Source organism: Cottoperca gobio, chromosome 23 (genome assembly GCF_900634415.1).
Source record: "Cottoperca gobio chromosome 23, fCotGob3.1, whole genome shotgun sequence".
Taxonomy (NCBI): domain Eukaryota; kingdom Metazoa; phylum Chordata; class Actinopteri; order Perciformes; family Bovichtidae; genus Cottoperca; species Cottoperca gobio.
The window spans coordinates 4,904,867-4,932,822 of NC_041377.1; the positions used below are offsets into that span (position 1 = coordinate 4,904,867).

At 42.7% G+C, this 27,956-nt stretch overlaps 1 protein-coding gene across 1 annotated transcript; it reads left to right on the forward strand.

The window, feature by feature from the left end:
- Positions 1-316: 316 nt before the first annotated feature.
- Positions 317-27,844, forward strand: atp2b1a (ATPase plasma membrane Ca2+ transporting 1a). The gene is given in 22 exon segments (XM_029461532.1): positions 317-565; positions 8,328-8,525; positions 8,751-8,938; positions 8,940-9,009; positions 9,110-9,235; positions 10,552-10,713; positions 11,271-11,309; positions 13,151-13,306; positions 13,506-13,720; positions 14,055-14,297; positions 14,451-14,692; positions 15,172-15,409; positions 16,196-16,375; positions 16,461-16,548; positions 16,644-16,750; positions 16,900-17,091; positions 17,410-17,623; positions 17,736-17,947; positions 18,098-18,205; positions 18,982-19,170; positions 19,723-19,812; positions 24,557-27,844. Coding segments are annotated over 22 exon segments (3,834 nt in total). The 5' UTR covers positions 317-372; the 3' UTR covers positions 24,941-27,844.
- Positions 27,845-27,956: the final 112 nt, after the last annotated feature.

Consider the following 27,956-nt stretch of genomic DNA (forward strand, 5'->3'; position numbering starts at 1 on the left):
TGTGATGTTATTAAATGTATGCGGAACCCCCGCTGTAATGTTACTAAAAGATGTTGTACGTTTGCTCTTCTCTTTCAGATCTGCATGCATGGTGATCTCCTCCTCCTCTGTGGGTGATCCTCAGTCACCATGAAAGACTAGGAACTCAGCTCTCCTAGGGAAATGGCTTGTTTTGTAATATCCCTGCCCTGCTACCTGCCGTATGACTCCAGCTGCCTCTGAAGGTCCTGTCAGCTGTTTATGGGAACTACCACTGTGTTCGCTCTCTTGAGGATTTAAGCTTTTCCAGGACAACACCTTTTCTTTTTTTTTTTTTTTTCTGTTGAGCCGAAGCAGCAACGCTTTGCAATAGAGTGGGGAGGTGGCGAGACAATGGCGAACAACTCGTACAGCGGGGTGAAGAACTCCATGGTGGAGGCCAACCACGATGGAGAGTTTGGCTGCTCGCTCAAAGACCTGCGCTCCCTTATGGAACTGAGAGGCACAGAGGCGATAGGCAAAATTGGGGAATCTTATGAGGATATTCAAGGACTCTGCCACCGGTTAAAAACATCACCTATAGATGGTATAGTAATGTTTTCACTACACTCAACATAATGACATTAAATTGGATTAAATACAGGATGTTTTCACTACAGTGCTAGTAGCGAGTGCTGTTGGAATGCGAATGTGGTGTACACATAGTTTAGGAGGCGTGTCATTGGCCATATCCTTCACATTGTGGATACCTTGACATCACTTCCTTGGAAAACTTGTATGCCAGACAGGTGGCTGGGCAGGCAGGCTCTGACCTGGGCCAGTCCTGCTCTATTTCAAGGCCTCTGGATATGTCCCTCACACCCTCCCTCTCTCCCTTTTCACCTCTGTGTCTCTGTGTGTGCGCGTGTCTGGGTGTCTCTGTGTGTAGGCTTCAGACAGACCAGCTGTCTGCCTGGGCACAGCACCAGGCTGCAGGTACATGTGGCGGACAAAACGGGAGCCTGTAAGCTTGGGTAGTAATAACTTGAACATGTTAGGGAAGGAGTAAGTTCATCTTTTAAATGTCTCCTCTGTTACTTTCTCCACCAAACTCTTCACCATTAAGATGGGACCTTGCTAAGAATTTTTTGAAAAACTTCACCGTATTTATTTTTGAATTAAAACTAGTTGGGCTACAGCAGAACCCCACTAGTAGTGCAATGGTGGTTGACAGCACCTCTGTTCTTCCCCTTTTCTCTCTTTCTCAGTTTGTCTCTCTATAGAGAGTCCGCCTAATCGCCAGTATGACCTTGACTGAACTCTTATGGGAGGGGATTTTCAGTTTGATCCCAGATTAAAACGGCACCACATATTCACTGTAGCAGCAACAGTCCTCTGTGTGCAGTGTCTCAAAGCAAGCAAAAAAATGTCCCGGGCTTGAACAAACCAGAAGGAAAGCAATAAATTCCATGCTATAAAGCATCTCTTATTCAAGAATCACTACCTCTCTATTAAATCCTTGCCCTTTCATTTATTGACAATATAGTTTACAAGGCACACCATGCTTTTGCTGCATTCATTGTCTGATAAATAGGCCTGTAGGTCATTGTCTGAACTAAGGAGAAATTGCTGAATAGGAACTTAGCTGTTGAGAGAGAGAGAGAGAGAGAGAGAGAGAAAGTGTGTGATGCGTGTGGCTTTGTCAAGTTGGTGAACATAGAGTCCTGTTATATTTGTAGCATGCGTGACATTGGTTGTGTCATTAAGTGAGAGTGTACTTGTCCTCCCTCGCTCACTCTACCTCCTCTATGCTACTAAAAGAATGTGGATTGTTGAGGCCCGTTATCGCTTTGAGCATTTTAATATAAAGCACAAAGAAAAACACGGTACTGGTGTAGGTAAAGTAAAATCTAGAACTACTTTCAACCTCTGCTATAGCTGTACACTGCTTATCAGCAGTCTGTATTCACCATATTCAGATCATCAAACATGTTTTTAAGACTGAGAGAATATTTGATTATGATTCCTAATGAAAACAAGAATCTTTTTGATAAAACGGCTACCTACGTCACAAAGGAAAGGCAGCTTTTTTCACTTTGTGTTTTAACTTCTGTAGAGATTTGCAACTGCACTCGATTGAATAGGTCCGCATTTGGTTTCCCCCTCGCAGCAGGTGCTGTTTCACTTGGTACGCAGCCACTGAGTTTTGACACTTCCAGTTTCAATCAGCTCATTCGTCACTGGCTTGGGAAATTAAGCCATCATTTAAGATTACAGGAGCTTGACAATTGAAAAGGGATTTCTAATTAGTTGGTTGGTCATGTCTCGAACCTCTTATGCCAATCCTTTGCTAATCCTCCACATTTCCAACCTCTTTTTTTTCCCACCCAAAGAAGTTTGACTGAACTTCTCTGTTGCAGCTGTGCACGGCTGTACCACTCTACTTTGACTAGTTTTCAGCATGGTCTTTCTTGGATTAGGCTAAATGTAATGCATCATTCATCACTGCCATTTTCCATGCTACCACATAACGCCGAGTATATAAGAGCTCCCAGTTCTGTTAGATTTCAATTCAATGGACTGTGATTCAAATTGATTTTGATATTTAACATACCAATGCTCCGAGTCGGAAAAGATTGAATTACATTGTGATAATGAACACTGCAAAACGCTTATTCAAATATTACCTTTGTCTATTTGACAAATGTAAACATTAACCCAGTCACAGTTCTGCATAATAATACAATGAAAGGTCAAGTCTGAAGGGCATTAATCACAGGTAGAACATACCAAAACTAAGGGATGATATTTTTTAACATGTCTCCTAGTTTTTCTAATTTACTGTCCTTCTGTGAGAGCTCTCCAGTACCTGAAGCTCTGGCTGTTGGTCTGGTGCTTTCTCTGCTTGAGTAGTTAACCGTTATGAAATAAGTACCAGTTAAGTTTCAGTTTCACCTCTCTGTTTTTTTTCTACTTGTGGTGTTGGTTATATAGCTATTAGTAACATTTAAAGGTGAACTCCTCCATGTTTTTACACATCAAAATCAGTCATGAGCAGCACTACTCATCTTGTGAAAACGGTTGTATAATGTTCTCTGTGGCTCTTGTAGGATGCTTTTGTCAAGCCTGCAAAAATAACACTAGTGATGTGTCACCAGGGTTACCTTGGTTCAGGCTTGGAGATAACTCATTTGATCTGGAAGCCAGCATTACGTACTTGACGCATGGAGTTTGAATCCCATGGGTGCTTACCAGGCAGGGAGGGTCCAATGAAAAGGCTATTTTCTCTATTGAGTTATGTTATGGAAGTGTAGGATCCTTGTTCTTAGACCGACGGACTTGTCAAGGGAAGCAATCTACTTATTTTTCTAGGTCTTGTTTGATGAGTCAGGACTTCTGAGCCTTTGCGGCATCAGTTGTAAACATTCTTGTTTTTTTTAATTTGTCCCTTGTGAGTCCCCCAGCTGTTTGTAAGAGCAATACTTAATCACTGGAGTATTGTTATAACAAACTCCCATCCTTTTACTACATTTTCTCAGCATTGAATGTCACAGCTCAGGGTCATAGTCTTCTGTACCCAGATGTCTGTAATTAGACTTGGCGTAATTTCTTTGGGCACACAAACCAGTTGATGCTCAAGAATGCCGTAATAAAATCTAAATCAATAGTTTCAGCAAACCCTACTAACACAGCAGCTTTTATTTTCTCCCAATGCTTCCTCTGCACAATGACACTTGTGTCTTGGGTGGCGGTCTAGTGGTACGGCTTCCAAATATTACACTGGAAGGTTGTGAGTTCAATAGCAGGGCTGCCACCATTGTGCCCCTGAGCAACGCACTTAACCCTGAGTTGCTCCAGGGGGACCGTGCCTGTAGTTAGTTCACTGTGAATTGCACTGGATAAGAGCGTCTGCTAAATGACATGTAATGTAATGTTAATGAATTGGCAAGGCCACTTAGCATCAATATCATCGACATTGTTTCCCTATTTTTCCCTTTCACCGTTATTCCCTGTTGAGTTGCTATTTTAGTGGAGTCAAATATTTAAGTTCCAGCCTATTGATCCAATCGACTGTGGGCTGAGAGGCCTTGCACAATTTGACTGCAATTCACAAAAGCGGACAGGCTCTCTTGCATCTATCATTCAGGACACCACACCCCCCTCATTCAATGAGAAGGTTGAGGCTGTTAAATGATAGTTTACTCTTCAGGGGGCTGCCGTTGCTTGTCTTCATGTCTGAATTTAAAAATGATGTGCTTAAATGGGCTTTAGCCAGTGAGTGGATATAGCATATGGCCCGACTCGGTTTCTGTTAGTGGAGCTGTTTACTGGGAGCTGGGGTGGTACGCTGATCAACTTGTAATCTTTGGATTGAAAGCTGCTGATTTGTGAGAACAATTGGTTTCTTGTTTTTCCTTGTATTTAGTTATTAACAGTGGGCACAGGTGTTCTAGGTTTTTGGCAATTCTTATGGATTTGGTGGGTTTTTTTAGAACCTTCACCTGCAATGTAGATAACAATGTAAACCTCATGTTTGTTCCCTGTTCGGTATTCAGTGATAGGTCAGACTATATTTAGTGTTTTTATAGATACTTGGCCATAATCCGTAGTCTAGCCTGCTTCTCCGGTATAGCTTGCCAGGTTATCTCATGCAGTGGTCTTCCCAGAATTCCTGAGTAGGGTTATATTAATTTCAAGTGTATTCGGTGAAAATTGCACGACAGTGTTCATCCGTCACTATTTTTAGAGGGGAAATGACCATGCTATAGTAATGCCCTGCTTATTAGCACAGAATCTGCTTATGTACAAAATGCACTAATCACCTGTAAAGTGGAAAGCAGCATTGGGAAGTAATTACTAGAATTATGGCTGATGGAAGTATTATTTCAGTGTTTTAATTGAAATGTTTACAACATGGCAGGAAAAGTGCTTGAAGTGACACGCTTTTAGCATTTGAGTGGACTTTATAAACCCTCAATGTGTCTCTCGGTGCAGCATTGTTTTGTTGTTTCACTTAATAAATGAATAATAATAATAATAATAGGTTGTGTAAACCCTAAAACTCTGGTCTTTACATGATGAAAGTAACTCGAGAAGAAATGATGGAAAACCCACAATCCAGTTATCCTTGTTAGATTCTGATTGGCATAATATCAAAATAACATTGGGGGTTAAACTCTCAGCTTTGTAAACTCCTTTGTCTCGTTTTACTATATACTCTTTACTCCTTAAGTACACTAACAATGTATCTGATACAACTCACCTGCAACGCAACTTAATCGACATAAAGAAGGCCCTAAAAAGCACGACGTAAATGCTCTGTCATCCGTTTGTATGCCTTGCTTAAATGTCATGACACACTTCTGTCATTCAGACGGGGACTGTATGTGGTAAAAGGGGAAACTAGAGCCACACTGTCATTCTTGCAAATCCCTTTCATCACACTTTCAGTTCTTACCTTGATATTCTATTGAAGTTTACCACAAGTAAGAAGATGATTCAGTCTATGCTGCATTTTTTTTTTTTCTACACAAAGTGGGTTATGACGGGCACACAACGTAACGTACTCTCATGGGAGGGAGATTGCTTTGAAATGGTTTGCTCAGTGAGGGGTGTGTCATTGTACTGGACAGTGTGTTGGCACATCTACTGCCTACACAGTTATGTAAAGGCAGTAAAAGAGAACTTGTTACCCAATTTCAATTAATTGTGACAGGCCCAGAGTGAGTGGCTGAAATGACAGTCCTCAGAGGGGTCAGCTGGGGACAAGCATCCAAATTAAATGGTTAATGATTAGCTGCTTGACTTGAGACACAGTCAGGGTGCTAAAATGATGTGAGGGGCTAAGGCCAACCTAGTTTCTGTTTGTGTATCCAATGGAGGGGGCGACGTGTTGATCGTCCTCTGTCACTTGTATTTATTGCTCTAATGCAAAGAGAAAATCTGGTGTAAAACTGAATAGGGTAATAGCTGTCGGCACATTTTCATTAGTAGGTGTAGAGAATCAGAGCAGACGGTGAGAGACAGCCAGGGAGCAGCAACAGGCAGCTATGCAGGATAAACCCCATAGCCTTTTTAATGCGCTGTGCCGGCGAGTCATCGTCCTTCTTCTCCCCCCTCTTTCAGAAAAGTATGTGTTGGGTTGTAATGGTAATCAAGGATTCTTTTCTTATTTAACTAAGTAGACCAAAACTTGTTTAAATTAAGCAAAAGGTAAAGAAATATGAAACCTAGAGGCCATGTTTTAATTGAACAACAAGCTCCAGTCTAAATGACAGATAATAGGCTGGTTTTTAACGAGCACTCTTTTGGGTATTTTGGAGACATTTTCTATTAATTTTCTGACATTTTATCTGATTAAGATGTAAACAATTTAAATGATAATTTATTGATAGAAATAATCTGTAGTTACATCACCAGTTTTTCTGTATTAGTATCATATTATCTTGGTCTTTTTATAATGATGTATTTATTTTTTTGGAAGTGAAAAGCGGTTACCAACAAAACCATTTTCAAGGACAGGATTTAACACTGATTTAGCGATCCATCTGAACATGTACTCTTACTGCAGTGGCTGTTTAATACTATGTGAAGGGGGGGGGGACATTTCACTTGGTGTCAGAAAGCTATGAAAATGTTGACCGTGCCTAAAAGTGAGGGGTCGTTGTTTGTGTTGTACAACATTGGAGTGAACATTTAAGAAAGAATAATCAGGACAGGGAGGTGTGTGTGTGTGTGTGTGTGTGTGTGTGTGTGTGTGTGGATATTTAATTAAATAGCAGGAACACTAAATAAGTTTTGTTTTTATAAATGGACAAATTCTTCTAATGATTTAATTGTCAACAAGCAGTTCTTCACGTAGCAGTCTTTCTCACTTGGCCATCACACAGCGAAATCTGTTCCCTTTGTCTGAAATAACAACAATAGAACCGCAGTCTAAGGCGGCAACTAACAATTATTTTCATTATCGATTCATCTGCTATCTTTTCTTATAATCTCCCTTAATTGTTTTGGCTTTAAAATGTTAAGAAAAAGTGGAAAATGCCTGTTAGAACTTCCGATGTCCCCACGGAAATGTATTCATGTTGCTAGTTTTATTCATTAACAGTTAAAAACCCAAAGATATTTAGTTCTTTATCGTATATGACAAAGAAAAGCAGACAATCTTCACATTTAAGAAGCTGGAACTAGAGAATTTCAGCTTGAAAAACGACAAACAATTGTGTTAATCTTTGCTCTGCTTCAGTCTCCCACCACCAGTCGTCTATTTTGACAGCATTTGTGATGGAGAATTGTCTCATTCGCCGAAGAACAATGTCCCTTACTCCCCGGGCTGTTGTTGTCACTGCGCAGACTCATTATCCAAATGTGGTGTCATGATTTGCATTGTACCTCTAGTCTGTGTGTGTCTGTCCTTCTGTCTGTCTGTCCATACGTTGACCCTACTGATTCATTTCCCTATTAAGACTCTGCTATTCCAAGTGCAGCTTCCCTTCAGCAGTCAGCAGCTCCACTTTATTAGTCTCAGTCCCTTGCACCCTCACCCCCACCCACCCCCATTTGCCTGTCAGTAGCAGTTTCACACAGTCACTCTTCCGTGGCCCCCAATTCTGCTCCACCTTCTCTCTGCCACACACACACACACACACACACACACACACACACAGCTCCATCCAGTCTCCACAGCCACCCCCACACAGTCAGTCCGCACGGCATGAATAGAACTGAAAAACTGTCATGCATCATCAAATGTGCGAAGGCCCTTTTGAATATGTGACTGGGCCTTGAATGTGGAGGCATTTGAGTGCGTGGCTGCAGAATTCTCTCTGTGCACATAGAAGAATGGGTCTCAGGCCAACCAGACGTGTGATGTGTCAGAGAGAGGACTTTAACGGGACAGTAGTGCATAAGCACCTGTGATCTAAACCTGATTCCACCTCTCCAGTCGGTCATAGTGTAAAAAGAAAAGGCAGGTTATGGGATTAGATTTGCCCTTGTTGTTCTCGCATTCTATTGCATGCCTGAAAGAGGTGAAAATGTTGGACAGAATACGCGTCATTGTTGTCCCGCATTGTCGCCTCCACTGTGTCCTGTCAGAAACGCTGATTCCTTTTACGGGAAATTGTTTTCGGAGACCCGGTCACGAGAGTACAGCTCAGTTAGCTCACTGGCTTTTCACGTTCTCTCTCTCTCTCTCTCTCCTCCCGTGAACTAAATGTCCACAGTACTGCATCCGTGGCACATCATTAGGGCTTTCTCTTTGATGTGACTATTTAATGCCTGTAGTCCAAACATTCAATTCCAAGATAGATTTCAGATTAAATTCTTGCCATTTCAAATGCTTTGTCCTCTTGTTTTTCCCTCCCCAGGTCTAAGTGGACAGCCTGGAGACATCGAGAAGCGGAAAACAGTGTTTGGGGAAAATTTAATACCGCCCAAAAAGGCCAAAACTTTCTTACAGTTAGTGTGGGAGGCGCTACAGGATGTCACACTGATTATCCTAGAAGTGGCAGCCATAGTTTCACTAGGCCTTTCTTTTTATAGACCTCCAGATGCCGAAAGAGAACGTAAGCAACAGCACTTCATTACAATCCTTCTTCTTTATTAATCCATGTAACATTACTGTTTATTGATATCAGCCTATTTATGTTTAGAATTGTATTATATAGTTTGGACCTGGATAACATGTTTTATGGTAAACATAAACAGCTGCGTGTTTGTCATTTATCTAGTTGATTTATGCGAGTGTTGTTGGTGAACATGCGGTGAGATGTTCCCCTGTCCCTCTGCAGACTGTGGAAGGGCAGCTGGCGGTGTGGAGGATGAGACTGAGTCAGAAGCAGGCTGGATCGAGGGCGCCGCCATTCTTCTGTCAGTTATTTGTGTGGTGCTGGTGACGGCATTCAACGACTGGAGTAAAGAGAAGCAGTTTAGGGGCCTCCAGAGCCGCATCGAGCAGGAACAGAAATTTACTGTCGTTCCGTGGAGGACAAGTTATTCAAATTCCTGTGGCTGAGATCGTGGTCGGCGACGTTGCACAAGTAAAATATGGTAAGAAGAGATTGTTATTAGTAATCCAAACTTCATTGAAAAACAATGGACACAATTGTTCCTCTTAATTAAAGATGCCTTTTGTCTGCGTGTGTCTCAGGTGACCTTTTGCCTGCCGACGGAGTCCTCATCCAAGGCAACGATCTGAAGATCGACGAGAGCTCCCTCACAGGAGAGTCGGACCTGGTCAAGAAAACGCTAGTAAAAGATCCAATGCTGTTATCAGGTAACATGAAGCCTCAATTGTATTGATCAAAGGTTCTCTCACGGCTGGTTGTGAACAGAAATGTCAAAGACTTTGACTGTTATCTTGTCAGACATCTTAACATGCTATTAAGAAGTGATCCTTAATACTTATAGACGTCTGCAAAACTGACTGAGCGGAGATATTTTAAATAATACAGTACACATCATCTTCAAAGTCTGGCTTCATGTGACTCCAGTCTTTTATTCTCTTTTATTTCAATTAAATGACCGATAGCCTTTGTGCCATTTCATCTTCACGTAATTCACTTTGACAGACTTTTTCATATTTAATCTGCTTCAGCTTCTTAGACTTGTGTAGATCTATGCTATACTGAGGCATTCTGTCAGTTTGACGGCTTGACACCTAAGCTTCAAAACAGTGTTTAATAATCTTTATACAATATGAAAGCAACGATTTCTCCTAAATCAGCTAGGAACAGATGAATTATTTATCTTTGATTATTCACAAAGGAACCTTTTGCAGCATGCGGATTGAAAATAATTGAACCCCGAAGTTTAGCAGTATCCAGCGTAGTTCCCAACTCCTGTTCTGATGATTTGTTTTATGCTTTTAGATTCATTATTCATGTGTATTCAATGTTGTTAATTTGCATTGCTTTAGTGACAAACTGGATTAGAATTGAAAGTTAATTGGTGTTCCTATCCTGCTGCTCAGTGTAATCCATTAGCAGGCATCCAAGAGCCCAGACGTAAAGCTGTAATAGCTAGTCCATGTGCACAAAGACCCTTCATCGCTGCGTTTGTGCTGTCGGAGAGCTTTGTTTTCACTCCGATCCCCAGAAGAAGAGTGTGGGGATTCTGGAGAAACTGGCTCTCGTGCGTGTGCGTGTTGCTCCACCACTGCTTTTTTTATTTTTTTATTTCCCTTAGCACAAGCTGTATCCCTTTTGCAATCACTCTCACAAATGAAAGGAAAGCATCCTCTAATTAACAGAGGCATGAGAGAACTCTTAAACGCTTTGTAGTTTTCAGTCTCTCGCTCTCTGCTCTCTCTGACTTAAGCTTCTTCGGTTATTTGCTCTTTCTGTACAAGTCGGTAAGATTTCCTTCTGTGTTCTGAGAGGGATGGAGACCCGGAGATCTCTGGAGAAGCCTTGTTGAAGCCTTTCAGACTTCAATTAATTCACTGACAATTGGCTTTTGATTAAAAGCTGTTGATTAAAGGTTAGGGGGGGTATTTGCATCAGTGTTTCTTTCTGTTTTTATTTCTTTGCTTCTGTACACGCCTCCCTCCCTCGTTGACTGACAATGTATTTTCCCTCCTCTGTCCAAAAGGCACCCATGTAATGGAAGGCTCAGGGAAAATGTTGGTCACTGCTGTGGGTGTCAACTCTCAAACTGGAATTATCTTCACTTTACTTGGGACCGCTGAGGAGGATGAAGAAGAAGAGGAGGAAAAGAAAAAGGAGAAGGAGGAGAAGAAGAAACAGAGAAAAAGTTAGTATCCCCCACTGTTCTGTTGTTCACTGTTGCGTGGACGTTTTCCATTTTCGATCTCCAGTTTTGCATCTTGCGTAAAGATTCCATCATCGTCCGTTGAGACTTTTTATATTGAAAGCAGAACGTCCTGAGCCGGTGCAGGGAAGCGTAGTTGACTTAACAGAGTTGTATTCGCACTAAGAACACAGGTCAGGGGTGCCTCTTTAGGAGCTCAGCAGCAGAGGTGAGGTCCAGGGCCGAGCTGTAATGGATTAAATTATTTTCATTATTGATTAATATGATCTAATATTTTCTTAATTAATCCCTTAGTCTATAAAATGTCAGAACATATTGAAAATGCCCTTTATAATTTCCCACAGTCCAAGTAGACACTAAAAAGTATTGTACTATCTCTGCCATAAACTCACAGCAGCGGTTTATTTCAATAATTATTTTTTAATCATAGATAACAGACATACTTACATAATATTCATACATACTATTTTACAATAGTGGTTAATAGTACAGTACTATTGCTCATCAATTGACTGACTACACGTTGTATTTTTCCACAGACAAGAAGCAGGAAGCATCTGTGGAAAATCGTAAGAAAGGTAAGTTGCTCACACACACACACGTACACACACACACAACCTTATACAAGGCCACCCACCTTAATGTATCAGCCTTTACCTTAATCAATGTCTCCCTCACGTTTAACAGCCCTCTATGTAGGTCAAAGTCTCAATTTGTTAATAAATGTCTGCAGTGGTTTGTAATGAGGAGTTGCATATTTTTGTCCCCATTCATACTTGGTACTGGCTGTTCTCGCCTATCCATTGTACTGCCTAGCCTGGCACATTGCGCTTTGAGCAGCAGGTGCTACTGAATCCAGTTATAGCGATTAGTGATGAGGAGATTAAAGCCATGCAACAATTCTGGAGCCAGAACATCTGCTTTCCCACCCATCTCTCTCTCTCTCTCTCTCTGACTCTTCCTCAGGCCCCCACAATTTGATTTATATTGATGTCCCAATCAAGTCTTTCACAATTTCAGACTGACCAATGATAATGAGGCTGTTTAGTGGTAACTCAGCCAGCTAGCCAGGCTTGTGTTGTCCTGCTGGGACATGATCAGTTGTGCTTGTGTCTGTGACCACAACCCTGGCACTAGTCCCTGGTGCACAGATTCCCTGGTGCACAGATTCCCTCTGCCTGCCAGGAATCAACAGTAATCCTTTAGACTGAGATTACACAGGCCATGTAAGAGCAGAACAAGCCACAGTCCACAGCAGCTGCAGTAGCCCAGTGTTAATGCCCCTCCTCTTCCGGCTACATACATTCACACAAAATACCGTGCTACTGTCCACACCATGGTAAATGGAGCTTTAAGCATTGACACATTGCACATGGGCTGCCTGTGCTCATGAAAAGCAAGGATGCAGAAATTACACAAAACACACCTAAATAGTAATAATATCAGCAAAAAGGAGAGAGGTGGAAAAGTGTCAGTTGTCCGTAGCTGCAGTGTTAGCACCCGGCAGAGCTAATTATTTTATCATGGCAAGTGACATGCGGAGAACAGCCCCCGCTGGCCTGCCGGCTGCCTCGCTCCCTCCTTTGCCATTAGAGGCTTTGCGTTTCCAAGGTTACCTGGTTAGACGTGGGTTTGGGATTCCTGTCAGTTCTGCACGCGAGGGAGGGGGGGGGGGGTCCCGAGGGATGTTGAGGAAGAGATGAAAGAGATTTATGGGTATTTAACTGGCAACGGGTTGCCGTTGAAGGAGGAGGCGATTCCTCAGACGGATCCCAATGCTACTGGCTAGTTAACCTGTTCTTTAAATCTCTAGGTGGGAGTATGCTAATTACTCTTCCAAATCATCCAGCTAATTATTGTGCAGTCAGATCACTGCAAACATAATTACAGTGACATTTCCCAAGTAGAAAAGGCAAGCAAAAAAAAAAAAGCATGCAAATTCTTTGAGCTATGTGACATCTCTTTTGCTCTTGGTAGTCACTTTTCATTTACCCTGTTATCTTGAAACATAGTGCTTTGTTGTGTTGCACTTGAAATAAATCAATAATGCAGTATTGTTCTCGTGCTGTTCTGAAGCAACTTGCTGGGAGTAGCTATCTGCTAAATCATATTATCCAATACTGTTGGATCAAATCTAGTCCAGACCTGTTGTTGATCAACGTATTCTTCTTAACGCCACCTTAAGAGAAAATATAGAACATTTAAACAATTAAAGGTGGTTTATTTCTACAGTATCATGAAACCACAATGCACTACATATATATGGAAATACAATAAAATACACATCACGTGGTATTATATACACGTGGACTGGCATGAAGACATTGAACACAATGCTGCTTTGTTTGAAAGTCCAACGCTGTACATTAAAAATGTGTGTGCATCACTAAACCGTCGGGTCATTTCACCTTTTCTGCAGCTAAAGCACAGGATGGTGCTGCGATGGAAATGCAGCCGCTGAACAGTGATGAGGGAGGTGATTCAGATGAGAAGAAGAAAGTCAGCCCGCCGAAAAAAGAGAAGTCTGTTCTTCAGGGCAAACTGACCAAACTAGCCGTGCAGATTGGCAAAGCAGGTGAGTTGGACACGTGATTGTGGCACATCTGAATGCTATAGGGTTGTACTCTTGTATCCCCCTCACTCACTCACATTTCATTTTCTACAGCCAACGTTCTATGTTTTCTTTTTAAAATGACTTCCATTACAAGTAACATGTTGGTAAATGATATCAATATGAATGATTGATCATCCTCTTTCTCTCTCATTCCCCTCAGGACTGGTTATGTCAGCCATCACTGTCCTCATCCTGGTGGTGCTGTTTGTAGTAGACACCTTCTGGATCCAGAATCTGCCCTGGGTCAAGGACTGCACACCCATTTACATTCAGTTCTTTGTGAAATTCTTCATCATTGGCGTCACTGTTCTGGTGGTGGCTGTTCCCGAAGGCCTGCCCCTTGCTGTAACAATCTCCCTGGCATACTCGGTCAAGGTAAAGTCTCCTAGCCAAGTGACCTGTGGCCAGAGCTGGCCAGAGCTGACCTGCTTACACTTTAGCCTATTAAAACTAGCAGGCCAGGCGGTTAAGACAAGAAGACTTGGCTAAATGATACCCTAAAGCCAAGCTATGATCCCCTGCTGAAGTTGTTAGCCAACAGAGGGCTTCATCTAACTGTTCATTCAATCTTGTAGCCTTTACACACACTTCTTTAGCCTACAAGTTGAAATTCTGTTCAGCACACACGCACATACTGTTACATTCCTGCTTAGCACTACTGAATGTATTTGTGTCTAATCATTTGATATATTGTTTTATCTTCCTACAGAAAATGATGAAAGACAACAACCTGGTGCGTCACTTGGATGCCTGTGAGACTATGGGCAATGCTACCGCCATCTGCTCTGACAAGACTGGTACGCTCACCATGAACCGCATGACTGTGGTGCAGGCCTTCATCGCTGAAAAGCACTACAAGAAGGTCCCTGAACCGGACAACATCCCCTCCTCCATTTTAGACCTGCTGATTCTGGGCATCGCAGTCAATTGCGCCTACACTACTAAGATCATGGTAGGCCTGAGAAAACAACGTGTCTCGAAAATACATTCTGTCTCCATGAATATTGAATTTCAACTTTATTAAAGACGCTCTGAACCATTGGGTACAGCCCGATTGCCTCGTCATGTAGAAACATACTTACTGTATTCCCTTGTTTTCCTTAAGCCTCCAGAGAAAGAAGGCGGCCTGCCACGGCAAGTGGGTAACAAGACCGAATGTTCCTTGCTTGGCTTTTCAACTGAACTGAAACGCGACTACCAGACTATACGCAACGAGATCCCCGAAGAGAAACTATACAAAGTCTACACCTTTAACTCAGTCCGCAAGTCTATGAGCACTGTGTTGAAGATGGCTGATGGCAGCTACCGTATGTTCAGCAAAGGGGCCTCAGAAATTCTCCTAAAAAAGTAAGTTTATTGCATCGTATGGTTTCTGTTTATATCCGTGTGTCTCTTGGAATCTTATACCGACGTCTGATCGGTTGCCTTCGCATAAATGATTCTACTCGATAAAAGGTTATTCTGTAGATCTTTTCCCCCCACTTGTTTCAGCTGGTCAGACTTTGGCGTAAATGATATGTGTAATGTCTTAAGCAGCTAAGAAGTTCAAGTGCATCCCACCCAAGCCCCTTACTTTGCGACTTAAAAACAGGCGCTGAGAAAATGAGCCGGTAACAACTCCGTAAGCCTCTTAACCAAGCAGGCTTCTTTTTAACCCACAAAGGGCTTAGTGTGACTTCTTACTACTGCAGTTAACTATTCAAACACTTTGTCCTCTCCTCCTCCTTCATCCATATCTCTCCACTTTCTTCTTCCCACCCTCCTCTCTTTTTACTTTTTAACTTCTCTACATTTATATAGTAATATATGCCTTTTCCACCTCCCAGGTGCTATAAAACCCTGATGGCAAATGGTGAGCCCAAGGTGTTTCGCCCACGGGACAGAGATGACATGGTTAAGAAAGTGATCGAGCCCATGGCCTCAGAGGGCCTGAGGACCATCTGCCTTGCATACAGAGATTTCCCCGTCTCTGAGGGTGAGCCTGACTGGGACAATGAAAATGACATCCTCTCTGGACTGACCTGCCTCAGCGTGGTGGGCATTGAAGACCCTGTGAGACCTGAGGTCAGTGGCTACTCATAATGTAAATACAGAGATACTTTTTCATTATCTCCCCGAAGACATTTGTTGCGTTGCACTCAGCGATGGAAATAGTTGGTCGAGAATGAGGAAAAAAAAGAGCTAGAGAAAATCAAACCCTGTGGCTCCTTTCTCGCCTCCGCACAGCTGGTCAAATCACGACGAGAAACATGTGCGAGTGACTGTTTCGTAAAGTTACAAGAATGCTTGTACACAGCTCCTCCTATTCCAATGTCGAAAGGTGTGTCAAAGCTGTTTGACCATCAGAAAAGCACTTATGAAAAAGCATACTGGCAGCTTAATGGTAATGTTAGCTTGCTCCCCAGGCTTTCTGAGTAAAGCAAGACAATTGACTGACAGGAGATGCTGCTTCAGCCATTTTAGATATTGATATTGAGGCTATTGAGGGAGTGGTTCTGGAGTGAGACGACTAAATGGATGTCTGACATAGAACTGGGTCATTAGCTCTTGCTAGATCATCAGCTTTCTTCTTCAGTCCCTCGTTTATTTTTGGATTTCTGCGATTCTTTGCTGTGCAGGTAGCATGCGCTGCAAACAAATGTCTTTGGAAGGAGCTTGATAACAGCAGTGAGACTCCAGCATTACAGTCTTTATACAAATCTAAACCTGAATACAACCTAAATAATGAGATCAAAGCTGCGCAGAGATACAGAGTTAGATGTTACTAATCACCGGAACTTTAATTTTAATATCCCCAGTGATACGCAAAACATGCATTTCCTCATTCTTTGTGTTTCCGCTTTCCTGCAGGTCCCAGACGCCATCAAGAAATGCCAGCGCGCTGGTATCACAGTGCGGATGGTGACTGGGGACAACATCAACACAGCTCGAGCCATCGCCACCAAGTGTGGTATCCTACTGCCTGGAGACGACTTCATCTGCATCGAGGGAAAAGAGTTCAACCGAAGGATACGCAACGAGAAAGGAGAGGTGGGCCTCAGCAAAATACTGTACCTCAGAGAGTGTTGAAAATGTACTTTTGGGATTCTATTAGGGTTTTGTCTCATGTTTCTAGATTGAACAAGAACGCATTGACAAGATCTGGCCCAAACTACGAGTACTGGCTCGCTCTTCCCCCACAGACAAACACACCTTAGTGAAAGGTAGTTCTGTTATTCTGGTTTGAGTAAAATGTGATGTGTTGTCACGCCTTAATTGTTTTGGCTTTCATTTTGACATTTGTCTTTTTTTAAACTAGGTATCATCGACAGCACAGTGATAGAACAAAGACAAGTGGTTGCAGTGACAGGAGATGGCACCAATGACGGTCCCGCCTTGAAGAAAGCTGATGTTGGCTTTGCCATGGTGAGTTCTCTCTGTTCACTATCTTTAATTTGACTAGAGGTCTAGTTAAGAAGGAGGACTCTATGACTAATGACATGCTAATTTACAGAATGTTAAATATGTTGTGATCAGATGCAGGTAGATTCTTGATCCTCGTTGTTTGTCTCCAGGGCATCGCCGGCACAGATGTAGCCAAGGAGGCATCTGACATCATCCTGACTGACGACAATTTCTCCAGCATCGTCAAGGCCGTCATGTGGGGACGCAACGTCTACGACAGCATCTCCAAGTTCCTCCAGTTTCAGCTGACTGTCAATGTGGTGGCTGTCATCGTAGCATTTACAGGAGCCTGCATCACACAGGTTGGACATATTCTGCAATTTGGTTCATGTCTATAATAGATGCTCTGAATTTCCATGGCGTTTGACATTTTACAGTGTTTGTGATATTATAGGTTATTGTTATGCCTCTGTAAATCTGTAAATGCATACGTCCGACCCGTTCTCTGAGACGTGATAACTCAAGAATTAATTTATGACTATTTACCACAAATGTCTACTGTGATAAAATGATGAAGTGATGACATTTTGGACAGACGCGGTTGTAAACTGGAACTTGACTGGTTGGTGGAGGCATACGAGTTAATTCCTCACTCTTTGGTGCCTTTCTCTCGCCTTCAGGACTCTCCACTGAAAGCAGTCCAGATGTTATGGGTCAACCTCATCATGGACACTTTTGCGTCACTAGCCCTGGCCACAGAGCCCCCTACAGAAGCCCTGCTGCTAAGGAAGCCATATGGCCGCAACAAGCCTCTCATCTCCCGCACAATGATGAAGAACATCCTGGGTCAGGGAGTGTTCCAGCTAGTCATCATCTTCACTCTGCTGTTTGCCGGTAAGAAGCTATACTGCGTGTAATTCTTCATTTGCACAGAGCACAGTAGGACTGACTGTGTGCTTGGATAATCCGTTTATTCTAACACACTCTCTCTCGACTGTTCCTGTAGGAGAGAAAATATTTGATATTGACAGCGGCAGGAATACACCCCTCCACGCCCCCCCTTCTGAACACTACACCATTGTCTTCAATACCTTTGTACTGATGCAGCTTTTCAACGAGATCAATGCCCGCAAGATCCACGGTGAAAGGAATGTCTTTGAAGGCATCTTCAACAACCTTATCTTCTGTAGTATTGTCTTTGGTACCTTCATTATCCAGGTAAAGTAGACTGGAGTCTTTCCACTCACTTGTTGGGGTTTTGTGAACGTGCTCAGTGACTCGTACAGTCCCAGAGACTTGCGACCTGCAAATGTTAAATCTAAAAGTCTGCTCTCTTAATTAATTCCGCCTCTCTTCCTGCTCCTCCAGATCGTCATAGTGCAGTTTGGTGGGAAGCCGTTCAGCTGTGTGGCTCTGACCATCGACCAGTGGCTATGGTGCACTTTCTTAGGCTTTGGCTCTCTACTATGGGGACAGGTATGAAGTGACTATGCAGCTGAGCTTCACCGTCAGTTGGCCAGAGACAAAGACATGGTATGACACTGCCCCCCTGTGTTGGAGTTGGCGTAATGGGTGTCTAATGGTGGTAGTACATTAACAGTACAGTATGTTCTACTGCTGTTCCCAAGTTCAAAATGAATATTTGAATTTGAAACGGATCATATGGTGTAGTTATACTGCACAGGACAGAGCTTACATTTGAATGTAGCCATCTTAATTCACAATGTCAAAGACTTTTTACCTTCATGGGATCTTTGTTTTTTTTCCCCTGTGAACAAAACTAACAATGCTGGTGGATTTCAACTTTCAATCGACTAATTTTAAGTATTTTATTTGAATTGTTTCTTTATTGTGGTTAAAAATAGCTTTGTAATTGAGAGGGGTTGAGATGAATCACTGCTGTTATGATTGTTTGATGTAATCCTAGTTTGCTCTGACTGCCCACACACATTTTACAGATCAGTGCACATTATGTCCTTTTCTAATCTCAATTCAATTAATCAAGAATGGTGTCGCAAACATAGACACAGACACAAATAATCAGGGCTCGGCTGTTTTATAGGTTGCAAGAGCCGACCGCTGTACAAGTGAAACTGCGGCTGAAACCACAGATTGTTTAAAGTAAGGCTTTGGGCGCAGAGCTGGTCTCAGTGCTGAGTTGTTGCCGGCTTCTGCTTTTAAATAGAACGGACTGAATGAGTGTGACATAATCATAAGTTGGTGCGGCTCATGTAAATCCTGATGTCTTCCAGGTAATCTCCTCGATACCCACCAGCCGCTTAAAATTCTTGAAATCGGCGGGCCACGGCACCCAGAAAGATGAGATTCCAGACGAGGAGCTGGACGAGCTGGACGACAATGATGAGATTGACCACGCCGAGCGGGAGCTTCGCCGTGGCCAGATCCTCTGGTTCCGAGGCCTCAATCGCATCCAGACTCAGGTAACAATCCACAGACCGTCCTGTGTACCACGAGCACGGCACCCAAACACCAAGGGAATCAAAAGCCATAAACTTTTTAACTCTCTATTGCTCTTCCAGCTTAAAATCTATGTTCTTTCTCTCGGCATTCTTAAAGAATGGCTTGTGCCCTAAAAACAAAAGCCTTTTCCTCTCATTGTTTCTGTTCTGCTTCTGGGCTATATCTGACTCGGTCTGAATCTTTCTGCTAAAACACGACTAGTTTGAAGGTACTGATGAGAAGCGATTGGATGGTGGAGCACGATAGAACAGCTGAATGTTCAAAGAGTATTGGCATGGCTATTAACTGGAAGTATGGAAGAATTCTGCAGAGAAAAAGAGTGAGAGTGAGGTCAGAGGTTAAACCCAACATCCCCTTTTTTCCTCTCTTTTAACTATAATGCCGAAAGTTGTATTTCTTCTATGGTTACTGGTGCCTTTTCTTTATTCTTCTCTCTTTTTCTCTCCTCTGGCTGTGTTGTGTTTTTATTTCCTCTGGGCTTTTCTCCTGTCATGCTGTCTGATTCTTTGCAGATGGATGTAGTGAGTGCGTTCCAGAGTGGAACTTCCTTTCAGGGGGCTCTAAGGCGGCAGGCCTCCAACTCCAGCCAACAACAGCACGATGTAACCAATGTTTCTAGCCCTACACATGTAGCCTTATCCACTACTACCACTTCTGCCACTGCCGCCAACACCGCTTCTGCCACTGTGGGGTGTGAGTGCGTGTTCTCCTCTAGTGCATGAGACTTTCTTTTTTTATCTCTTCTGTTCTTCTAACATCTTCCTCCTCCACTCTTCTTCTCACCTAACGTTGACACTTTTACTCTCTCATGCCTCATGTAATGTAAAAAAAGACAGCAAAAATACATCTTCCATATTGCTTCGATAACACTGCTGTATATCTATGTATGTACCCTGTAACAAGGTCGCTTCTACTGTCAAAGTGTTATCTCTGTGTCATCATGTTTTCTGTTCTGCTTCTGCTTCAGTCCCTGAAATAGAAAGGTTTTACTGTTATGTCGGGGAGGGTGGGGGTGATGTGTATCTACTATTTGACAAAAAGGACAGTCACCCGGTTTGTCTGCAGCTGCCCCAGTCTGCTCTGTCCCCCTGTGACCCATGGGTCTGTGTCGCTGCTCTCTAGTCCCTAGTCGGGTAAATATTTTGAGTATATGCCCATGATCACGGCCTAAAACAATAGAGACAAACCTCCTGTGAGGAAATGTATCCCAGTGTCAGTGGATGTCCTGTCAGTCAGTGAAATAATGAGCTTTTCTCCTCCAGCTGTGGCTGTTTGTGTGTGGAAAAGAGGGTGTGTGTGAAGAGAGGGGGTGGCAAGAGAGAGGCTCCAATAGCACCCTATAGTGCAGGGCTCGGGAACCTATGGCTCTTTCGATAACGCAATATGGCTCGCTGACATTTTTTAATGTTAATTTGTCATTTTAAAGTGAAACCTTTAGCAGACGATTTGTTTTTAGTTCTCCCCTCTCCTTTCCTCCGCTCTGTCTCTGGCTGTAGGTGTGTTCACACGAGTGTGCGTAGGGGGCGGAGCCGAGCAGAGGAGAAACTGCACAGAGCAAGCAATAGACCGGGGGTGTCAAACTCAATCACAGAGAGGGCCAACATTAAAAACTGGGACTACGTCGAGGGCCATACACGGTCCACATTTATTGAACAGGATACACACATTGGATAAAGTGCAAAAAGATATGGAACATATTTAAGTCAACTGCAAACGGATTGCTGAGCAGTTCAATTTAAATTTCTGAGCTGCAAATGCGCTCAGTTGATCAGCAGAATGCTGTCGGGAACACAGCGGTGCAGATGGTTTGTCAGTGTTTGGAAACACGTAGTGACCAAAGTTTCCTTCTGCATCCGAGTCTCCCACAGGCAGCTCGGCTTGGAACGCTCTCACGCACAAACAGTCCCGCTCACGTCGCCACTTTCGTCCCAGAGATCTGTGGCGTCTTTCCCTTTTGCTTTCCAAAAACTTTCATTTCATTCACACACTTAGATACTTCCTCAAATGTATTTCCCCCGTGGTTGTGCCATGCATTGATTTAATTACCTAAACCGGCGGCCCAGTTATGACGGACATATGATATTTTCTCGCGGGCCGGATATAATTGCCTTGAGTTTGACACCCGTGCAGTAAACACTGAAACGTGCACATAAATGAGATAAATAACGTAAGCGTTTAGTTTATTTAATAAAAGAGCACGTGTTCAATGAAACACTGATACCTCTATTAGTACTCGGAGACGTGTTATTCTTAAAAAATGCACGCATAAAGTTGCGTTCAAATGTATTAAATATATGGCTCTCCCAGCCAAAAAGGTTCCCGACCCCCTCCTGTAGTGGATGAGCAGCCGCACTTTATACGACAGTTTGTTGGTGTGTTTGGATGCAAGTTTTGGTGCACAGTTTTTGAAAGATCCGGCTGCCTTTACATCCATTCAGCGGGGAACATCCCTACGTAGACAGTGGAAACGGATCATTTGATAATGGCATTTCCAAAGGCCGTGCACCAACTACTGTTAGCTGTTGACTCTTTCTCTCTTTCAGATCTTCTAGGCAAGACCATCTGACCAGCCTGTGGATTTTAAATGTCTTACAGATGTCCCAAAAAAAGAGCTTAATGGAATAAATGACTGTGCTCTTGAATGTAAACATGTGGGACTCTCCCAGACACATTCACAGCACATCCAATGTTGTTTTTGTTTTTCCCCTGGCCATGTTGTAAAGTAATGCAGTAATGTTTAGGTCTCGGTCTCAGGTGGGACTCTTGGACCCGCGTGTGCTTCCATTCTAAACTTTTGAACTTTTCCTTTTCAGGTTGCTCTTCAGTCTTTTTTTTCTATGTTGAATACATGTGTGTTGGCAGAATGTGTCCACCTGGCAATGTGTTGCTTGAAAAGAATGAATACCACTGACTCCCCACATATTCTTCTTTAGATTCTGTGAAATGTGTCATGGGCTATACTCAAAGGTTTACTACCATTGAACACAAGGTAGCGCCGCGCTCTGCATGGGTTCAAAGTCTCTGGTCTCGTTTGTGAGTTTTTTCTCTTTGTGCTGTTTTTGACATGTATACCAGCTTGTAGAAATGCTTGGCTGCTGCAGCTTTTTTGTTTTTACTCCACAAACATAAGCTGTAACTGACCACCCCTTCCTTCTTTCTGTCTCTCTTCCACTGTCTCTTTGTCTCTCTGTCTCTCTATCTCTCTGTCTCTCTGACTCTCTGTCTCTCTGTCTCTCTATCTCTCTGTCTCTCTGACTCTCTGTCTCTCTGTCTCTCTATCTCTCTGTCTCTGTCTCTCTTCCACTGTCTCTCTGTCTCTGTCTCTCTGTCTCTGTCTCTCTGTCTCTGTCTCTCTGTCTCTCTATCTCTCTGTCTCTCTTCCACTGTCTCTCTGTCTCTGTCTCTCTGTCTCTGTCTCTCTGTCTCTCTTTCATCCTGTCTCTCTGTCTCTCTGTCTCTCTCTCGCTCTTTCATCCTGTCTCTCTGTCTCTCTGTCTCTCTTTCATCCTGTCTCTCTGTCTCTCTTTCATCCTGTCTGTCTCTCTGTCTCTCTCTCTGTCTCTCTTTCATCCTGTCTCTCTGTCTCTCTCTCTCTCTTTCATCCTGTCTCTCTGTCTCTCTTTCATCCTGTCTGTCTCTCTGTCTCTCTCTCTCTCTCTCTCTCTCTCTTTCATCCTGTCTCTCTGTCTCTCTTTCATCCTGTCTCTGTCTCTCTGTCTCTCTCTCTCGCTTTCATCCTGTCTCTCTGTGTCTCTCTCTCGCTCTTTCATCCTGTCTCTCGGTCTCTCTGTCTCTCTTTCATCCTGTCTCTCTGTCTCTCTTTCATCCTGTCTCTCTGTGTGTGTCTCTCTCTCTTTCATCCTGTCTCCCTTTCATCCTGTCTCTCTTTCATCCTGTCTGTCTCTCTGTCTCTCCGTCTCTCTCTCTCTCTTTCATCCTGTCTCTGTCTCTCTTTCATCCTGTCTCTCTGTCTCTCTTTCATCCTGTCTCTCTGTCTCTCTGTCTCTCTATCTCTCTTTCATCCTGTCTCTCTGTCTCTCTGTCTCTCTTTCATCCTGTCTCTCTGTCTCTCTCTCTCTCTTTCATCCTGTCTCTCTGTCTCTCTGTCTCTCTTTCATCCTGTCTCTCTGTCTCTCTCTCTCTCTTTCATCCTGTCTCTCTGTCTCTCTGTCTCTCTTTCATCCTGTCTCTCTGTCTCTCTCTCTCTCTTTCATCCTGTCTCTCTGTCTCTCTGTCTCTCTTTCATCCTGTCTCTCTGTCTCTCTGTCTCTCTCTCTCTCTTTCATCCTGTCTCTCTGTCTCTCTTTCATCCTGTCTCTCTGTCTCTCTGTCTCTCTTTCATCCTGTCTCTCTGTCTCTGTCTCTCTTTCATCCTGTCTCTCTGTCTCTCTGTCTCTCTTTCATCCTGTCTCTCTGTCTCTGTCTCTCTTTCATCCTGTCTCTCTGTCTCTCTGTCTCTCTTTCATCCTGTCTCTCTGTCTCTCTTTCATCCTGTTCTCTTCCTGCCTTTTCTTTCTCTCTCCTCACTCTTTCCTAAGCATGTCCAACAAAAGTAAACTCTTGTGTCCAGCCTCTGTCCTTTCTTCTCTTTGGATGTGTTCTTGTCAAAAGGACAGCATTCCTCTCGTCTCTTGGTTTCCTTTTTGCATTTTTGATTAATCAGACACGGGCCTCTACCAAGTGTTTTGTGACGTCCTGCTACTGAACTCACAAGAAACATACATTGCATTGGGTTTGACACTGGTATGTACTCTTCCCAAGACATTGACTGATTTACTACTAATTTGTAGAATTAGATTTTCTACAAGCACAGAGTCAAGTATCGGGTTTACATCCAGCGGCTACAAGTCAAGGTTTCTATTTCTTGCACTTTTCTACGGCTCAAGTCTAGCTCGTGCTTTTACTTGTTGGCATTAGCATGAGCTTTTTTTCCCCTTGGATTTAAAGTCAGTGAAATGTGGACATATTGGAGAATATAGGGTGACAAAGAGGAAGTGACACACAGACAGAACACTGAAGAAGAATACAGGCTGCTCCTGTTCTTTAGGCTAAGCTAGTATGAACTTTAAGGTGGTTTGGAGGCTAACGTAGTCAGACAATGGGTAAGACAACTTAGTTAACTGGTATTACAAGTGGTGAATTTACAACTCGACATAACTGCACACCTGCACGAGAGTTTTCCCCCTCACTGAATTTTTTGTCCCTAAAACTCACCTATTATTGACCCAATAAAACGTACCCCTTAAGTTTTGTATCTGTTATCCAGGTGTAAACATTCACACCGCACTTATATCATTACTGAATGTCACTAAATGTCTGCTCGCTGTCGCTTCTCCCTCCCTCCAGATCCGGGTGGTGAATGCATTCCGCAGCTCCATCTCCCTCTATGAGGGGCTGGAGAAGCCCGATTCGCGATCATCAATCCACAACTTCATGACCCACCCTGAATTTCGGATAGAGGACTCTGAGCCCCATATTCCCCTCATAGATGACACCGACGCGGAGGACGACGCTCCCACCAAGCGTAACTCCGCCAGCCCCCGCAACGCTACACCCACGCCGCCCTCACCCTCACCCACTACCGTCGCCCCCACCACGCCGGTCTCTCCCTCCCCAAACCAGAACAATAACGCTGTGGAGAGCAGTAACCACCTCCTCCCAGAGGGCCCCAAATCAGGAACCCCCTCGGCCCCAGGGAGCCCCCTACACAGCCTGGAGACCTCCCTTTGATCTGACCCCGCGCCACGCGTCACCACCAACTTTCTACCCGCCGCCAAGGAGCTCAACTCAGACAGAAGGAACGAACACTTGGAGAAGAGAAGGGCTAGAAGGAGAGCGGAGTCTTGTGTGAGCTCGGTTGGGCTGGACTAAAGAACAGCAAACATTCAGAGGAATGTCCGGCTTGGTGTGGATGCTTTGGTCTATTTTTTTTTTTTTGGTTCTTATTATTACCCCCGCTGCAACACAAGGACTCTGTCTCCACCCCTCCCTCCTTGGTAACTTTTGTTTTTCTCCGTAAACAAGGGGTGATTATAAACTCAGATTGAAAGTGACCTGTTTTTATTATTCTATTATTATTATTTTAATTGAGAAGAGGAGGTCCTCCTCCCGGCTTGAAGAGCGTCTGTAAGAATTATGAAAGAACCTTTTAGCTTCTCTTATCTGAATGGTGTTGTATATTTATCTCTTTGGCCCTTGCTCATTCAAAACTTATTTCTGCTCCATTGGCTGTTAATATTTTGAGTTATTTATGTTTTTGGAAAAAGCAGGTCTGTTTACAAAGTTTGTAGATACTTTTTTTCTGTTTGTAGGCAAAAGAGCTTCCTGATGTATGATGCAGAAAACTGGGACAGAATAAAAAATGAATGAGAGGATTATTCCAGATACTGCTGTATTGTCAGGAAAGAAAAGGGTGTTTCTATTGAAACTTAACTATTTTTGCCTGCAAGTTTTATTTGTTATATATTTGTAGATAAATGTAGAACCTTCTAGCCAAACTGATAAACACTAAGGCTTGTATAGAAAAGAGGTCCAGCAGGTGAGGTGTTTTCACGGGAGACGGGACGGGAAAGACTATTCGGGCCTCTTGTCCACTAACATTGCTATAAATATTTACTTCTTCCATTTCTTCGATAGTTTTCATGTGCACAAAACCTTCTGGAGTTCTGGATTCTCTTTTCATTCATTATGTTGTGTTCAAGGATTTCCACATGTTGAAAGGTTCACTCATTAAAGGGAGTTAAGAAATATATCTAGGCCCGTATTTAGCAAGCATCTCAGACTGACACCAAGAATCATGCTGAAACAAAGTCTTACCTCGGAGTGGGACATGAGGTCCTTATGAAGCCTCCTACAGTCGCTTTCAGCAGGAAGTACAAGTTGTCCTTTTAGATTTTTGTGGTTTTACAACACTTTGCACCGTAAAATGAAAATGTCTTCTTGTAGTAGTTATTAGTTCTATTTAAAAGCGTCTGATCCAGATTATTTGATGCAGGGAAAACGTGTGGGTGTATGACTAATTTATGCATGCAAAGCTAAAAATCTGTTTTATTCAAAGTTCATTAAACACTAAAAATGTTTTTTTTTTTTTTCCCAAAGTAATGCTGTATTGCTGTATTCAGCCAGTGCGTTTATTTATTTTACAATAAGAAGTTCATATACACTAAACGTGAATGTGCCTTGGCTACAATAACAATTTAGACGATGCTTTGTCCCATCATTTGCCACCTGCAGGTAACTCCTCACAGATAAAACACTGTTACTCCTACAGCTAAACGTAGGACCAAATACACTTCATCCTGATCATTCTGGACCAGTTGTGAATCATTTTCTCTCTGGATGCTTGATAAATATGGATCCTGGTCATTTTTCTCTTTTTTTTTTTTTTTATTTAACCGGTGCATTTGATTTCTTCTTTTTGATTTTTCTCAGAAAAACGCCCCCCCCCCCCCCCCCCCTGCCAATGTACAATATTGACATCTGTTGACTCAGGCATAGAGAAAGTATTTAATTTAAAAAGGAATCTGTAAAGAAAGAACCTTTTAACTTCAGACTTTGTGTATTTAGATAGCGAAACATTGTCTTGGTAAAAAAAAAAAAAGAAAAGTGAATTATTTTCATATTTAATTAAATTTTTAAGATCATGCCTTAGGAAAAACTTAAATTTACTCCTCCGAGTTCTGGTTTGTTGACATTTTAAAAATCAAAAACGGAGGGGGGAATAAAATGCTTCTTCTTCTTTCTTTCTTTTCTCCAACCCGGTCCATAAGACTCCTTTCACCGTGGATAAATGTTACTGCATTTGATTTGTTTGTAAAATATTTTTGACACCTGATGTACTGGAAACGCTAAAGAATTGGACATGTGCATTTTTCAAGAATAAAGACTAGGCATACACTGGTATCTATCTGCACAGGGTACTTTATTTCATAGCGTTCCTTAGGGAAAACAATTTTGATACAAATCCATAATAAAAAGTATACCTTTGTATTTTTATGACAGCACTGATGATGATACCTTTCATCGCACTAAACCAATTTTGGATGATTTGACACCAATCACGTTATATGGGGAGGGTTTTGGCCACTAAAATGTGTGTTGTTCTGGAATATTCATCTCAGGGTGCAAATGATGTGAAAGAGAACAGGCCTCTTTTAGTTTGTATATTAACACACTTAATTAAATGTTTGGGACGGTGCTTGTCAACCACACAGGAAGACTCGGGCAGCAGGCTGCAGATTCTTCCTGCAGCCTTCTGGCCATCTTCACCTGAGGGGCTGTGGACGGGAAGGAAGTGGAGATGTTAAATCACAACGTTCCCTGAGGAAATACTTAGTTTTACTTGTTTTACAGATGATAAAATAGCAGCTAGGATTGCATACAAAGTGAGAAATTGAAAAGGCAAGCAGAATCCATATGAGGAGTTTGTTCTGTAGCTTCTTCCTGTAATGGGAATGAATGTTTTTCCATCTGTTTTATGGATTATTATTTTTTTATCTTTTAACATTTGGAAATAAAAGTACTTCATATCTGTTTATCTTGAGCATTTTAAATGGATATCGTGATTGGATTTACATTTGAAACTTGTCGAGTAATGTGTATGGTTTTTAAAAATAAAAAATGTATTTAGCCTAATTGCGGGGCCACGGTTTTTCATTTCCCATGTGGTATTTATAGAATGGAGTTATGTATTCAGGTGTGGACTTTCTGCAGTGAAGGCAAGCAAACATGTTGCAGGAAATCTCAG